This window comes from Dermacentor variabilis, chromosome 6, assembly GCF_050947875.1.
Source record: "Dermacentor variabilis isolate Ectoservices chromosome 6, ASM5094787v1, whole genome shotgun sequence".
NCBI classification, from domain to species: domain Eukaryota; kingdom Metazoa; phylum Arthropoda; class Arachnida; order Ixodida; family Ixodidae; genus Dermacentor; species Dermacentor variabilis.
The window spans coordinates 138,961,358-138,977,743 of NC_134573.1; the positions used below are offsets into that span (position 1 = coordinate 138,961,358).

Below are 16,386 nucleotides of genomic sequence, written 5' to 3' on the forward strand. Positions count from 1 at the left end.
GATTAAGAGACAGAAGTATAATTTGGAAGGCCATCTAATCTGTTGGGCACATAAGCAGTGGTTTGTTAAACAGTATTGGTGCCAGAAAGAGTAACATAGTCAGAGAAGGAAGGGTTTTGATGGAGTGATAAGATTAGAAAGTTTGCAGGCATTAATTTGGCCTCACACTGCCATCTACTTGCCTCCTTGCTAGCTCCAATGATTGAACAGCCACCCCGAAAGACGTTGGTCTTGGGTTAGATTCTCGAACCAGGGTCAATTTTTAAACTGCGACACTTCCTTTCTGAGAAACTCTTATCGGTTTCCTTTGTAGCTTTGTGCTTCTCTTATATGTGTGACATTTCTTTTCTTTCATGAAGTTTCTTCCACCTTGCAAACTTCTAAAGGATCAATTTGCTGTGTAGAATGTGTTTTGTTGATGTGGGACGGAGGTAATGGACAGATCTCTTTGAGAGGTGCTTGTCTTGTAATGGGCATAATATGTAATATGCTGATGCTGCTGATGTTATCAATCTGAGCATGTAAAAGTGCTCGTCTAAATCTGATAGTTCAGTGTTCATTGGCAATAGGCTGTGTACGGTCCTTCATCTCAAATGCCAGTGATGTCTGCGAGTTTGAGCATAACTGGAGAATGCAGCATCAACTAATGCACTACTGCAGCTTGTCATCATTCTTCTGTTCTTTTGCAGAAACTGCCTTTGAAATTTTCCATGTGGCTCACCAACCATAAATGGAGAAGAAACACGACTACAACCACAGTACAATTAACAATACAACATTACAAGCATTTATCCAAAACCTCACAAAAAGAACAATCATAAGAACAGCAGGGGCCACTGGTGGCAGAAGGGTGCAGTTCCTTCGCATACCTTATAAAAAATGCGGCTCAGTGATATTGACTAAACATTAACTGCACTTTTGTGAAAGGATATTCTCTTGTTCACAGCTGTTTGTTGCATTCTTGTTCTTTGTTCTCCATCAAGTTCCATGGATGATGAATCCGCTTCTCAACTGTGCCGCAGGTTGCAGTGCCTTTCTTCGCATTCCCCAAAGCCCTGCAGAGAGAGAAAGCACGGCTGAAGCGTGACGAAGAGTACATGATGGGAGGAACCAAGATGGTAGTTCCAGGTGTCAACCAGAAAGTGGAGGTCTGGAAGCCCTCTGGAGTCGCAGACCAGCACAACGCTTCCTCTTCTGAGATTCCACAAAAGCAGAAATACGGCCGCGACATCAAAGGTATTGTGCATTGTCATGGCAGGTCATCCTTGTGTTGTTGGAGCTTTGTCTCAGGGGTTTTTTTTTTTTTTTTTTTTGTCCTTTGCTTTGAAGCACGAATTAAAGGCGTTAGTATATGAGGAGTCGCACGTAGATGCCTTGCAAGCTTTGACTACAACACATCTAGAGATTCTATCACAAACAAAGAGTGGCTGTGTTATCAGCGATATTATCAAATGGCTCGGTAGGATGCGCTCCTTGGTGCTCCACAATTCCTGGAGCGGCGCTCTTAAGCTGTGCTCTTGTGTGAGAGTTTGATTTGGAAATCCTTATTTCATTTCATGCACTGAATTTTAAATTTTATAACTTATTCGCACTCGATAGACATGAAAATTATGCAAATATTGTGCGGACCAAGGAATACAGTGGCTAGTATGGAAGGCAGTAAATAAAATACACTCGCATAAATACACGGCACACAGCGGCAGTTGACAAAACACCAAGAAATCAACTTGTAAATGCAGCCAACGTCTTATTTTTCCCCGACTCCCTAAGGCGGGCAGTCCAAAAAAACGAATATGCAGGCTTTTAACTGCCCTCAGGGGCTCAAATCGCCACAGCCACGTCTGAAATAGCTTTAAAGGCCTGCCAGTACGATTGCTAGTCATCTCGGTGCTCATACTGTGACAAGAGACTGCGGGTGTGCACACACATAATCAAAGAACAAATTTATGACCTGCAACAGTGGTCCCTTTGCACTCATGGTGCACTTTACCGCAATACATTGCATGTGCTTGATCGCGTAACACCTCTGTATTGCGGCGAAGCTGACTTCCAGGCACCGGCATTATGCAACACTTTTCCCTTGCTGTGCTTTGCGCGCTTTGACGTCATCGGCGGGGATGATGAAGGCAAATTCGGTGCCGTGGCCAACAGCGGGGAATCGTTTCGTTGAAAAACACGGCACTTAACAGCAGGGAGCTTTATAGTGAGTGCCGACGCAGCTAGGCCTAACGACAGCATAGCCGTTTGCAAGAATGTTGCTGCACATGTGCGAGCATTGGTATTTATAACCACGTAGCCTCATCCACAGAATGGCACAACGAGCTACTGTTCCTATTCAACACCTTCCAAGTTACCACTGGCAAACCCTGCACTGCTGCAACAACGAGGATGCACGCTTTGCAGCGACTTCACTTCATATTATGCTATCTTCCTTATGCCATTTTTAAAAGTCATGGTATTTTAGAAAATTCGAATTTCATTGGCACATTGATGCATTTATATAATGTATGTCGATGACCTAGCTGGTACATGACTTGGAAAGACAAACAGCGCTAAAAATGGGGCCATACAAAAACAAGACAGCGCACTATCGTATGTCTTGCCATTTGCAAGCCAGACTTGTTGCAGTCCAGGTGACAGTAGAGATCACCATTGTTTTCCAGCCAGACCTTCTAGTGAGTGGTACGGCCACGGCTACGTGCAGGAGAGGGTGGGCACTATTTTGCAAGTTTCCTATCACTGAATCATGCTTTTGGCATATTGGGCATGCTATATTATTCTAGATTTAAAAATAAAGGAACGAAGCTTTGCGCTAGAACTTCGATAGTATCATGTGATGCAAGTTTCACTCATTTTTGGTGACCTGCTGTCCGACTTGTTTGAATAGATGCTTGCAAATAACTTGTGATCATGGTATCGCAGTCATGACGCACACATATTGTTATTTGATCACACTCTGGAACTGATGAGGCAGACAGTCCGAAGCAGGGCTGCTTCCTGTTTAGAAGCCTTTGTGAAAACTGCGGCATCTGTTGTTTGCAGTAAAATAAGGGCCAGTAGCTCCGAGAGATTTGAAAGCGTCGTGTCTCCTGACACCCATATGTTCAAAAAATTGTTGAGATGTTTAATTAGGTTGGGCTCTCCACAGCAAGCAGCACGTGTTACCACGTGGCAGGTGAGCCTCAGCTAGACGACTGGCCACAGCTGTCTGGTGTCGAGCGATCGGGCAGTGACGAGACGCTCTCCCAATGTCCATAACTATGCGCCAACTTCATTATTGACGCCTTTTCTGCATGTCCCCCCCTCCTCTTATCCATCACTCCAATGCCCTTCTTAACAGTCGTTTCCTTTAGTCACTGTTACACTCTTCAACATTCACCGGTTCGTTGAACGGTCCGGTGGCCGCTAACTATTCTATATTTGTGTTTCTGCATGGACTTCGAGGCCATTCTTCTACCTGCCCGCCCTCCCAGCTGTTTGTTGTGGCGGTTTCATTGCTTCCCTGTCCCAGCACCCCCATCCTTGATATATCTTGCCGTGCGCAAATCACGGTTTCCTTTAAAGCAAAGCTTTTTCTTTTTTATTGAAAGTTGGCCCCCGTCAGGGGTAGTTCAGACCATGTATTTGCATGGAAGGAGCGTAGCAGAGAGGAAAGAAGACGCGAGAAACTCATTTAGACCTTTGCACCGTGTCGAATGTGCACAATGCCCTCTGGGGCTCCCTGGGCCTCGATCGCCACGTTAGCCTCTTGACAGCTTATGTAATTATCCGTGAGCCCCTGCATAACCACTGCAGAAATTGCTGTGCTTACCTTTCTGCTATACCCAATTCTAGAGGGAAACTGGATAGAATGGTAGAGAGGAGGGAGGAGAGGAGGCAGAGAATGGAAAGAACTTATGCAGTCACAAAACGAGTGATTAACAGCCTTGTCACTATCCCTGTCCCCCCCCCCGCCCCCCATACAAGGGGTGATATGGAAATGGTGACTTGAGAAGGCAAGGAAACACTACTACTATAGACACAGCAGCTGTTGTGAGCCAATTGGATAAACTTGGGGTCTAGGTACGGTGATACGATTACCCCTCCTTCCCCTTCAGACTTTTCCTTTCATCCATGCTGCTCCTTCAGAGCCCACCTCCTGACACTTTCTGTTCCGTAAAAAAATGGGGCAGTTTCATCAGAAGATTTCAAGGGAGAAGGTGTTCAACTCTCCCCTTCCCCCTCCCCCCCTGGCTACGCCAAAGCATGGTATGGAGACCTGTGCACACACTTAAACAACACAAAAATGCATGTGGCGAATGCAGGGTCTACCACTGTGCGGACACTTACAGGTTGCCCATGCACCAAAGGCACAATAATGAAAAGAATGAAGACAAAAAAAAATTCTTGAATTCTCGATGGGCGGCTGCCCGACTCATCAGGAAGCAGTGTTTAGGTGGTAATGGAACTTTTCGCTAAGCTCGGTCTTGCGGTGGCAGTTGGCAGTAAATTGTACAGACAGACTCAGCACAATTGTCTATTAAAAGTAATAGAAGTGTCCACCTCTCAGTGCACTGCGACATGTGCTGGTGCAAACCGCAACTGTGCGAGTTGAAAATATACCAGGTAGGAGCAAAAATACAACCGCTTGCGAGTGCAGTAGCTTGAAGCAGGTGACATACAGAAAGAAGGTGCAGCTTGTATCAGCGAAGCATACCTATCGCCGTTCTCGGCTGAAATTATTTTTTTATGGAAAAATTATCACGTGGTCTGATTAGAGGCTACCGTTATGTGGCACGTGCCTACTTTATAGCTATAGACTGCCTTTTCTTCTCTGAAGTAAACAATTCATGAGTTGGATAAGAATAGCGATGTGGGTGAGTCCGTCTATGTTCGTGGCGTGATTTTTCTGTACAAAGCACTTAACAGTTTGTCCTTCTTTCGCTAAATCTTCATTCTTTTTCTTATCTTTCCACACTTAAGTGCTTTATGCTACAAAAATCACGCCACGCACTCCTGAGTGTGGTTTACGTCTCGGGCTCTGTTTTAAGTTAAATTTTTCTAGAACATTAGCACATGTTACAAGATCTAAAATATCTTGATGCAAACTTAAAGCCCTGGACAGGGAGTCGAAATTAACCAATTTCTCTGTCTCCTGCAGACATACCAGCATCGATGTGGCGCCTGCTGTGTAACCCCATCTACATGGTGACTTGCCTTGGCTCCTGCATGGAGCTGGCCATTGTCAGTGGCTTTGTTGTCTTCCTGCCCAAATACCTGGAGACTCAGTTCAACATCGGCAAATCGCAAGCCAACGTTTTCACAGGTGACAGCTCTGCTTCTCTGCTCTCCAGCAGCAGCCTCAGTTCGTTGAGGAAACCTGGATTTGTAATATAGTTTTGCCGATTGCAATAGCCACGCACGTGACCGGTTTGCTTCTATTAAGAAGTGATTTTTTAGTACAGTTTATTGATTTTTAGTGTTATTAAAGGGGGCGCGAGTTGCTTAGTAAGCCTAGCTGGTCTCATGTTTATAAATTGTGAATGGTGGAGCGAAGGGGGAGGGGGCTTAATAAGAACAGGAATAAAAAAATCTCTAGAATAATATTTGCATTAGCTTCTTCACCACACTTGCCCTTTTAGTAAAACAGGTGACTGTAGCTCATAGTGTCACCTCTAAACACAAAAAGTCGTTTATGTTTTAAATTTTAAAAATACACATATGAACATTATTTTGTGACACTATTTTCCCGTGTTGGTGCTGCTTAAAAATTGGAAAGTTTAGTGCACTGTGGTAAAGTTATGATTTGACATATAAAAAACATTGCTTATGATGATCAAAGCTTTTGAACATAACCAGCCTGTTCTTTGTCTCTATGTAGGAGGTAGACCACACTAGTCGTGCATTTATTTGTTGTTGGCTGAATATAACCAACGAATTCTGTGTCATGAATATGTTTTGGAAGAACGCCAAGTATCATTGAATGAAAAACAAGAAATTTCGTAAGTATAGCACATTAAAAATCAGTATCGGCAATTGCAAACACGAATCATTTTCCAGCGCACTTCTATACGACAGCCGTGAGCGGGCATGTGATGACTGGATTGATGCGTGTCATTTGTGGCCTTGGCCGCTTCTGCTGAACCAAACTCGGATTTTATGCTTTCCCGGGTTTCTTTTTTGTTTCTTAATGCTAGACACCTCATATCATTTGTTGTTTTATCAATCCTGTAGTAAAGATTTTGTTACTAGATAACTTGTTCAAGGCGCATGCGCTTTGTGGGTAAGCTAGTTCTATTTGCGAAGTCAGCAAATGGCTGTGTTTGTTGCTGTAACAATATTCAGTAGTGCCGTAATAAAATATGCCATTATTACAAGGCTTCTGTGACACTGGAGTACTATGAAGTGAGCTGTTACTATAGTTGGTACTTGTCTGCAAGTTATAAGTATGGGCTGGTTGGTAATTCATAATGGAGGAGATTGTAGTGTAGAAACAGACAAAGGACTGCGCCTGTAGTAACAAAGACCAACACGAGTGCTTTTACTTCCTAGTAAAGGATTATTTTCAGTTCCACAGGTATTGGATTCGCAAATTTCGGAGCACACGACTGCCAATCGCAAGACACGTGGGCTTGAAAGCAACCTTGACGAGAATCACACAGACGCAAAACAAGCTGTTTCAATATCAACAAAGGAACATTGCATGCCGCACTTCCCAGGAACGAAAGGAAAAAAAAATTGTCATCTACTCGAATGTAGCACAAAGTAACAAAGGAAACCCATATGGGTTTTCTGAGAAGGAAAGCTTCAGAGTTGAAGAAATATTCCTTCTAGCGTGGGGATCAAACGAGAGCCAGGACAAATTTTTCTTCAACTGCGAAGTTTTCTTTCTCATAAGCCCATATGGGTTTGCTTTGCGCTAAACTCTGCTTGATGAGAACTTTTTTTCCTTTCATGAACCTTCCTCCACCTTATGGGATTCCGCAGAACTGATGTGCCTCTACTGAGATTAGACGGTTCTTTTTCAGAAAGGAGAATTGAAGAGCTAAGGCTCAGGTTGCCATCTTTGGCTATGGCTGCTGTGTCTTTCCCCGTTAATCATCCCTTGCCTGTTTTGTGCACTGTAGTCACTTTTACTTATCTGCAGCAAAGTGAAGCACGCAGTAGAATTAAGCAAGGACAAGGAAGCAGTGCTTACTAGTTTTGTTGTGAAGGCACACATCACTATGTGCATCACATCGCCAATTTGACATACACAAGCAGCCCAGGCTGCAAAAGTTCTCGCAGCAAGGAATGCGAGAAAAAATTGAAATTTCTGTGTAGCGAGTTCATACATTCTTGAATGGAATAATGGAGTAGACGTTTCCTGTACGACCGCCACATTATTAACCTAAACTTAAGGCTACGTGGCAAAGCCGTGACAAAATTGAACTTTCTAGCACTTTCTATGATACAAAAACTTTTTTGACTGGCTGTCTCCTGAAATAAAGCACTTATAGTGTCAGTGGAACCCACTAATCAAAGTGAACTGGGACTGCCTAATGTCTGTATTTTCCAGAATGTACAGTTTAATCTCACCAGATAGTGGCCTGCATAGGCATGTGGTACAGCACATTAGCAAGTGGGCAAGACCCCTATTTGTAATTGAAAGGTCGTGTCCTTGTCATTTTGTTCATGAACTGCTGTATGGTTTGTGTAGATAGTAGAAAGACTGTGCCATCTAAACAATCAACACTTTTCACATAAGAAACTGGCATACTTGTAGAATTGAAGTTCTGCTTTTGTGCACCTATTAAGGCATGTGACAAGATAAAAAGAAAAAGCAGCGGCACAGAAATAACGATAACTTGTTTAAGTTATGGATTTCTTTCAGCTTTGTGATTACAGTTGAGAGTTTATTATTGCGCTATCTTACTAAAAAATTATCAGGTAAGTGAAATTTTTTTATTCTTTCTTCCCCATGTTTTCTGTTGCTTTAGTACTTGCCGTGACATTTTGGAACATGAGTATTTGATATTCTTGTCCTTCCAATGCTCTCAAGTAGGGCAGCACTTTTTCCATCTGCAAATGTCTGAACCTCTTTGTAGGTTCACATTTAGTGCTGAGAGCAGTATACAAGGGGGGGGGGGGGGAGGACCCAGAAATAACTGATATTTCCCGATAACAAGCATGGACATCTTTTCTTTTTTTTTCAAATACAGCTTTAATTACCCTCAAAGTACTCTCCATTAGTACTAATGCACTTGTCCAAATGTTCATTCCACTGTTGGAAGCACCTTGAAAATTTGGCCTCTTTTATGCCTGCTAGCACTGTCGTGTCATTGCGTTTGACTTCGGCGACATTGGCAAATGCTTGACTTTCAAGTCCGTTCTCATCTGACAGAACAGGAAGAAGTCCCCAGTATCCAAATCTGGCAAATAGGGCATGTGGTTCAAGGCAGTCATCTGCGTTGAGGCCAAAGACCTACAAACACTGAGAGCCGCATGCATGGGAGCATTGTCATGATGCAGGAATCACTCTCACTGGAATTCCACAAGGCCGGGAGTTTTCGCTCCACATTTCTTTGCAGCTGTTTAAACATCTCAAAATAGAGTTAGTTGACGATCTGGCTTTGAGGGACGAATTCTTAGTATACGATCCCCTTTGATGTAAAAAAAAAAACAGATCTGCATTGTCTTCAAATTCATTTTAGCCTGACGATCTTTTTCTGGATGAGGTGAACCTGGTGACTTCCATTGACTTCTCTTACTTACTTGTGGGATCATACCCATAGCACCGTGACTAGTCACCTGTGATGATTTTGCTGAAAAACGCTCGATCATCTGCGGCTGCGTCTTTCATTCCACAACAGGTTTCCACAGAACGACCCCCTTTGCTCTTTGCTGAGAAGTCTGGGCACAAACTTACTCGTCACCTGTCGCATTCCAGAATCTTCATGCAAAATGCACTGAATGGAGCTCCACGACAACCTGGATAAGTCTAGAGTCGGTCGATGGTTCTGCATCGATCTTCCCTTATGAGATCACGGATTTTGGCAATGTTGCTCTTGGTTCGCGGACTTCAAGGATGGCAGTAACGGGAATGATCTTCGATGGTCATTTCCCCCGTTTTAAACCAAGCAAACCACTCGTACACTTCCTTGTAACTGAGAGCATGTTTTTTGCAAGCTGTTTGCATCATCACAGTAGTTCCTGCTGCATTCTTGCCTATTAAAAAACTAAGCGACAAAGCTGCATGTTATTTGGGAGAATCCGCCATTTCTTCGTGTCATGAGTGCACTACGAACAGAAGTGCCAAAGAAACCACACACTTGGTTGTCGGTTGACGCCAATTCCCATACTGACTCGGGAGAGGTCCTCCTGCAGTGCTCTAGCTACGCAACCTTGGTACTACAAGTACACAATGCGCAGGAGTGCGATTCCAATTATTTTTGGGTCCCCTCTCATATGAGGCCTACTAACACTTCTTTTTTATTTTTCCTGAACAGGTGGAATCGCCATTCCTGGTGCCTGTGTTGGAATATTCTTGGGAGGCTATGTCCTTAAGAAGTTCCAAATGAGACCGAAAGGTAAAACTCTATGACTTGGTAATGTTGTTCAGTGTGAAGGACGCCAGGTAATTCAGGTTCCTAAATGCACATTTAGGGCTCCACAGTGTAAGGAAATGGCTTCAATGCGATCACATGTTGCACTAGCATGTAATTGTATACACAACAGGTGTTCCCAACAATTTCTTCCTGTTCATGTTTCAATTTATGCTCGTAGTACACTTGATTCCCTGTTACCCCCTTATTTGGTACTCTCATCACTCCCACTGGATAAAAAAATTCCTGGAGAACCCATCTACAATGACTCTCTAGGTTATGCGAGAGCACTCACACAGGCTGTGCACGCACACACACACAAACACACACCGTATTTACTTGCATAATGATCTCACTCTCGTAAAGATCGCATCCCTGAATTTTGTTGTCAAAATTCGATTTTATTCTATCCAATGTAATGATCACATCCTGAACTTGCCACAGAGATATGTCGTGTGCCAAGTCTATCTAATGATGATCGTGCTTACCATCTGCCAAATGCTGTCGAATGCTACGCAAAGGACTCTTCAAGACATACCAAGCGGTCTGCACACGCCAAACATTCTTAAGCAAATGCCCCATTTCCATTTTTCTCTTCACTTTCCACACTTCTATGAAAAAAAAAAGGCTACGTCCAAACTTGCCCTGGCTTTATTTTTTGTAGGCTTTATAATGGTTGTGGTAAACAACAACAACAACAACAAAAAAGGCGCCTTTCAGTTATTCTCGTCTGCCCTCGTGGGCACGTAACGAATCGCATGTGGCAACGGTAGTAGTCACATTTACGGTGCATTACCACAAGCTCTTGGGCCGGTTGGTGCATAATGAACTTGAAAGAAAGGGGGTACCAGCGAAACACCAAGGATGCGCACAAAAGGAAGAGACGTTAGACACGGACGTCCGTGTCTAACGCCCTTTCCTTGTGTGCAATTCCTTTGTGTTTCACTCGTGCCCTCTTTTTTCAAGTCGCATTTACACTGATACGTTAGAAGTGTACCCTATTCATATGCCGACGCTTGTAACACAGCTAAGATATTCGCCCACCCATAGTGGAAACGTGCCATATTAGGATAGTTGGGAAAAGAAATGGCGCAGTTTTCGCAGCATGCCCGCCATGTGTTTCTATGTCGCTGGCAGCTAAGCGCACCCATCTCTTTCTGTCTCCTCAAAGTGGACATGGCTACGTTATTGCCGCAACCTGGCCGATATTAACGATATTATTCATTACTGGTATGGAAGAAACTGTTTCAATGCACGTAATGTACTCACGAGAAGAAAAAAAATCACGTTCGGCTTGCTCCACCAGCCACCATTTCTGTTTTGGTATCCCACACTGTTACAGTGGCAGCCGGCTGTTTGTTGACCTGTTGTCATCCCGCAGCAAATGTGGGATGAAAAAAACATTTTTTTTTTCTTTTCGCGGAAAATTTACCTCACGTAATGATCGCACCCCTGAATTTGCATCAATTCTTTTGACAAAAAAGTGCCATCGTTATGTGAGTAAATACATTATTTTATGCAGCTTCTATTGCATCATTGTTCATTTCATCTTCATCTGTGGTGCCCAAGATGGCTAATATGGGACGGTGCAGGCTGAAGTATGATGTGTACAATTTTGCACCCCTTGTTAGCTACCGTATTTACCCGCGTATAACCCGCCCCTGCGTATAACCCGCACCCCTAACTTTGAACTCGGCGGAAAAAAAAAAAAAGAACTCGCGTATAACCCGCACGTTTACCTGAAAAAAAAAAATGAGCGCTAGAAAGATGCAACTCACACTCAGTGATCATTTCGTTTTCAGAACATTTATTCAAACGACCGCCACCACGTCACTGCTTATCCGATTCTTAATCGTCGCCGCTCTCACTACTGCCATCCGAGGCTTCATCGCCACTCTCAAAGACGTAGTCGTCCTCGGAACCATCCAGACTATTACTGATCGCACATTTTTTAAAGCTTTTGCGCACCAAATCGGCCGGTATCGCTTTCCACGCATCCACGATCCACTGGCACAGCAATGGAATATCAGGCCTTCGCACGCGTCCCGTCGGTGTGAGGGCGTACATGCCGTCGGCCATCCACTGGGCATACAGCCGCTTCACGTGTGCCTTGAACGGCTTGTTCAGGCACACGTCGAGTGGCTGTAGCATGGACGTCATGCCGCCAGGTATTATGACGAGGTCGGTGCTGGTCTCGGCAAGGCGAGCCTTCACCGCATCAGTGCAGTGGCCTCTGAAGGAATCTAGTACGAGCATCGACCGGCGTGCCAGCAAGGCACCTGGTCTTCGCTCCCAGATTACTCGAAGCCAGTCACCGACTAGGCCACTGTTCATCCACGAATTTTCTTCCGCACGCACAACGATTCCTGGGGGCAGTGGAATGCTAGGTAGCGTCTTGCGTTTGAAAATCACATACGGGCGCAGTTTCGTGCCGTCAGCCAAAGCGCATAGCATGACTGTGCAGCGCAGCTTGGCATTTCCGCCGGTCAGCACGCCGACTGATTTGGAGCCCTTTTTTTCCATGGTCGTGTCCATCGGCATCTCAAAGTACACAGGTGTTTGATCAGCATTTCCCACCTGAGACAGCAAATAGCTGTGCTCCTTCCGAAGTGCGATCACATATCGTTGAAAGTTCAACAACTTTTCCTCGTAGGCTTCAGGAAGCCGCTGGCACATGGTTGTTCGCCGCCGCATAGAAAATCCATGTCTTCGCATGAAGCGCTGAAGCCATCCACGGCTTGCACGAAACTCACGTGGAATGTTCAATTCCCGGGCCAACTTCAGGGCTTCCATTTGCGCCATCTCAGTCGAAACAGCGTGGCCACGACTTCTCTGCTCCTCAATGAACTTCGCAAGCTGCGTCTCGAGGTGGGGGTACGCGCCAGTCTTCGGACCCCGAAACGCTCGCCTGTTCCGGTTCGTTGCTTCGAGACTCTCTTTTTTTCTTCCTCCAGTCGCGAATGCACGACTCGTCGACGTCATGCTGTCTTGCAGCAGCTCTGTTGCCGATTTCTTCGGCAGCGGCTATAATCTTTAGCTTCTCTTTCGCTGTGAAACACTGCCGTCGAGTCGCACTCATGATGCCAAAACAAAGCAGGCAAACAGTGCAAACTGGGGTAAGTACACTAAACAGCGCCTAACGCGAGGCTCAACAATGCTGGCCTTTACTTTCGTTGGCCCTTCATCGGCTTGACAAGCGTCGATGACGATGGGGATGGCGGACTACACGGGGAGGCCGCCGCACATTGCGGTGAAGCCGACCCCCCCCCCCCCTCCCAAGGAAAAAATTCGCAGATAACCCGCACCCCCACTTTTTAAACGCGTTTTTTCACATTTTGGTGCGGGTTATACGCGAATAAATACGGTATGTATCAAGTTGGCATCAAGGATAGTTACTTGCTTATCATGCTGTACGCCCATGTTCAATTCCTTGCAAGGGACTAAACTCTCTTCATTGCTTTTTCACTCAACCATTATTCCGAGGCCAGGGCTGCGATTTTGTGGCGACGCCTTTTCGCGATGCTATTGCGTGCCGACGCTTTTCGCGTTCGTGAGTGGTCAAGAGACGTTCCGCCCCGGCTGGAGTTTTGAACGCAGCCACTCACGAACGCGGCAAGTGCCGGAACGCATTAGCATCGGGAAAAGGCATCGCCACAAAATCGCAGCCCAGCCAGATAACCAGCCAGGCTAAAATGGGTAGTGAAGGAATGCTCTTGCATTAATGAATAAATTATTATGCAAATAAATGTGCGAAGTGCTTCACACAGTAATGATTGTGCCTGCTTGCTCTTTTTCAGGGGCCATTCAATTTGTGCTCTGCTTCAACCTGCTGTGCATGGGTCTCTACACACTACTGTACTTCTTAGGCTGTGATAACATCCGCATGGCTGGGGCCACACTTCCTTACTTCAACAAGTAAGTGTTCTTGCAGAAAGTTGCTGTTGCGTTGCTGTGCCGTGCAACTTGCTTCTTCTGATTTCTTATGTTGGCTCTTTTGCAACGGTAAACCAGTCATGTGAGCTGCATTTTATGTCTTCCTGCACTTCTATGCATCATTCTGCCGCTGGTTCTGTTTAACAGCTGCCTAAAAAACAAACTTGGCTTCTTTTTCTATATTTTTTAAATTTTTTTGTGAGATATGGTACATTTAAAACAAAACAGTAAGCTCTAGTGACTTTTGAGAGCAAACTTTTATTGAAGCTTTCTAATTTCTTACAAAGCACGATGAACATTTCTTCAAGTGTGAGAAGGAAAGCATCGGGTATACTGCTTTGTAGCAAAAATGTTTCATCTTTTATTCAGTCCTTCCCATGTGCGATGGCAGGCAATGAAGCTCCCAGCCTGATTGGCATCTGCTCCCACTGAAGCCTCTGTTTCTTTCTCTCCCCCACCCTATTTCTGTGACACCTGCAGTAGCAGTGAGCTGGATACGTTCCAGGTGAACCTAACAGCCGACTGCAACATGGGCTGTCGCTGCTCACCCAATGACATCGAGCCTGTTTGCGGCCGCAACGGCATCACATATTTCTCGCCGTGCCATGCAGGCTGCAGGCCAGGAGCTGGCCATGGATCACACGTGAGTGCTCAGAAAGTGCTTTCCTGATCTTCCTTGTTCTATTATGTTCAGTATTTTGCAATGGTTGCTCGTTCAACTTCTGGTATTTGGTTTTCTTTTCTCTCTCTCTCGATAGTGGTTGCAAGTGCTCATATATGCGTGTGATACTGTTATAATATTTGTCGAGTTGTCTTCCTTCAGTGTCCCTTCTCTTAATCTTATTAGTCGTCGCTTTCATTTTAGTTTTCTTCTGATATTTACCTATGTTGCATTGCTTTTGTATTTCCTTTGTGTGTGTGTGTGTGTGTGTGTGTGTGTGTGTGTGTGTGTGTGTGTGTGTGTGTGTGTGTGTGTGTGTGTGTGTGTGTATATATATCTTGTGTCACTTTGGCGTTCTTGACTAAAAAAATAAAAGTCGATTGCATTTCGAGGAACATGTCACTGCTTACACTTTATACAAGAAGCTAAGAAGAATGGGATTGGACACTGCAATAATATCTCTGTGTTCTCAGTGGTTCAGCTTTGTGCGAATAGATGGTACCGCCAATGGTCACCCTTGTAAACATCTTCGATAACCAGGTTATTCGCAAAGAATAACTCGTTTACGGACAAGTAATATCTCTCTAATGGCATAGCTAAAAGCACAGAGAAGAGATCATAGAAAATTTCAAATGATTTCATTCGAACACCACAAGATTTACAAGAGCAGGTCTCTCCGAGGAGGCTAATAACTACAGCACGCCGAAAACGAAGACATACGAAGGTGTAAACACAACAGAGGCACTGTGCCTACACCTTCCTTCATCTTCATTTTCAACGTGCTGTTGTTACAGTCAACTCTTGTTAATTCGAAAACGCTTAATTCGAACTTTCAGTTTATTCGAACTGACACTGTTGTCCAGTCAAAGCTATGTGTATTCCAATGAGCAAAAATGCCCAGTAATTCAAACGCGCAAGCATTTGCGACAGTTAATTCAAACATACTACGCTTCGACAATGCTCTCAGCAGCGTGCCAAATCACGCGGCGGGGCCTCCGACTAGCATTCCTCTGACCTCGCCATAGACGAAAAACTTAGGAGAGACTTCTCAATGCCGTGCGCAAAGAAAAAAAAAAGAGCCGTGGTGGAAATTTGTGTGCAGGCTTGTGCAGGCATGCATCACCAATTACTTGTATTCGTGACGGGTTAGTGACTTCTGTTAGTGCCGCGGCACTGCCACGTACCCCATAAAGTCAATGTATAAGAATGTCTGAAATTTCGGACGCAAAAACCTTCACCTTCTGACTTTCCGGACTTTTTGTCATGACCGCAGGTCCCAAACAGCATTAATCGAAGCCGCCACCATCACCATTTTGATTATCATGCCACCTCAAGCCGGTGCTCTTGCTGGCAGCCATAGCCACACCACGGCAATGCTAGGCCTACCTACTTCGACGTCGATACCTAGCTTCTTGCGGTTCGGTGCCGTGTTTTTCATTGAAACAGTTTGCCGCTGTTAGCAATGGCGCCGACTCTGCCTTTGTAACCCTCGCCAATGTTTTCGGAGTGCGAAAAGCACAGCCGTTGCATAATGCTGGTTCCCGAAAGTCAAGTTTTATGCAGTGAAGCATGCCAAAAGTTCTAAGGGGCAATAGTCACAGGACATGATATGTTGCCTTTTATTATACATGCGTGCACCCACCACCTCCTATCACAGTACAAGCACTGATACGCCTAATAACTGACTGTAATTTGTAAATACGTATGAATCAATCTTCTGAAACATGCACCACGGCAGGTGAGCCCTCCATTCGATTAGCTTCCTTTAATTCGAACAAATTTTTGGGCCCCTTCGAGTTCGAATTACCGAAATTTGACTGTATTGGCCATGAAACAGTACCAGCTCGATTATTTTCTATCCTCATTCTCTGAGGAGGCCTGAGGCCGAGATGGCCCTGACACCTCAGGTCACTTTGGGTTCAATGCCCAAAGACTATGTGACATGTTCAAACTTATCTCCTCCCACATCTGCAGAAAATAGTCATCTGCTGCTTTGTTTATGCCCAGTAGCTAGCACTATATGCAGAAAGATTCAGCTGCCAGGCTACATACTAACCAACAGGACAACTGCACATGATGGCATATAAATGATAAGCGTTGAAACTCCATGCAGCTGTGCCTGCTTAATGTAACCCAACACCCTTCTATTATTTAATTTATCTCATCTACTGTGCCGTGTTCCAACCCACATGATATCGAGGAACATTAGAATGGAATATGACATCAGTT

General features: G+C 44.7%; 2 protein-coding genes across 4 annotated transcripts in view; both read left to right on the top strand.

Moving 5' to 3' along the window:
- The window catches only part of LOC142585313 (solute carrier organic anion transporter family member 74D-like), a 572,676-nt gene that overhangs the window by 287,995 nt on the left and 268,295 nt on the right, over nucleotides 1-16,386 (top strand). The window lies entirely within an intron of this gene.
- The window catches only part of Oatp30B (Organic anion transporting polypeptide 30B), a 260,297-nt gene that overhangs the window by 233,037 nt on the left and 10,874 nt on the right, over nucleotides 1-16,386 (top strand). For all 3 annotated transcript variants that reach the window (XM_075695979.1, XM_075695977.1, XM_075695978.1), the window contains 5 exons: nucleotides 1,023-1,236; nucleotides 5,141-5,305; nucleotides 9,468-9,548; nucleotides 13,361-13,478; nucleotides 13,977-14,139. In XM_075695979.1, coding sequence (XP_075552094.1) covers nucleotides 1,023-1,236; nucleotides 5,141-5,305; nucleotides 9,468-9,548; nucleotides 13,361-13,478; nucleotides 13,977-14,139 — 741 coding nt within the window. The remainder of the gene's footprint in view (nucleotides 1-1,022; nucleotides 1,237-5,140; nucleotides 5,306-9,467; nucleotides 9,549-13,360; nucleotides 13,479-13,976; nucleotides 14,140-16,386) is intronic.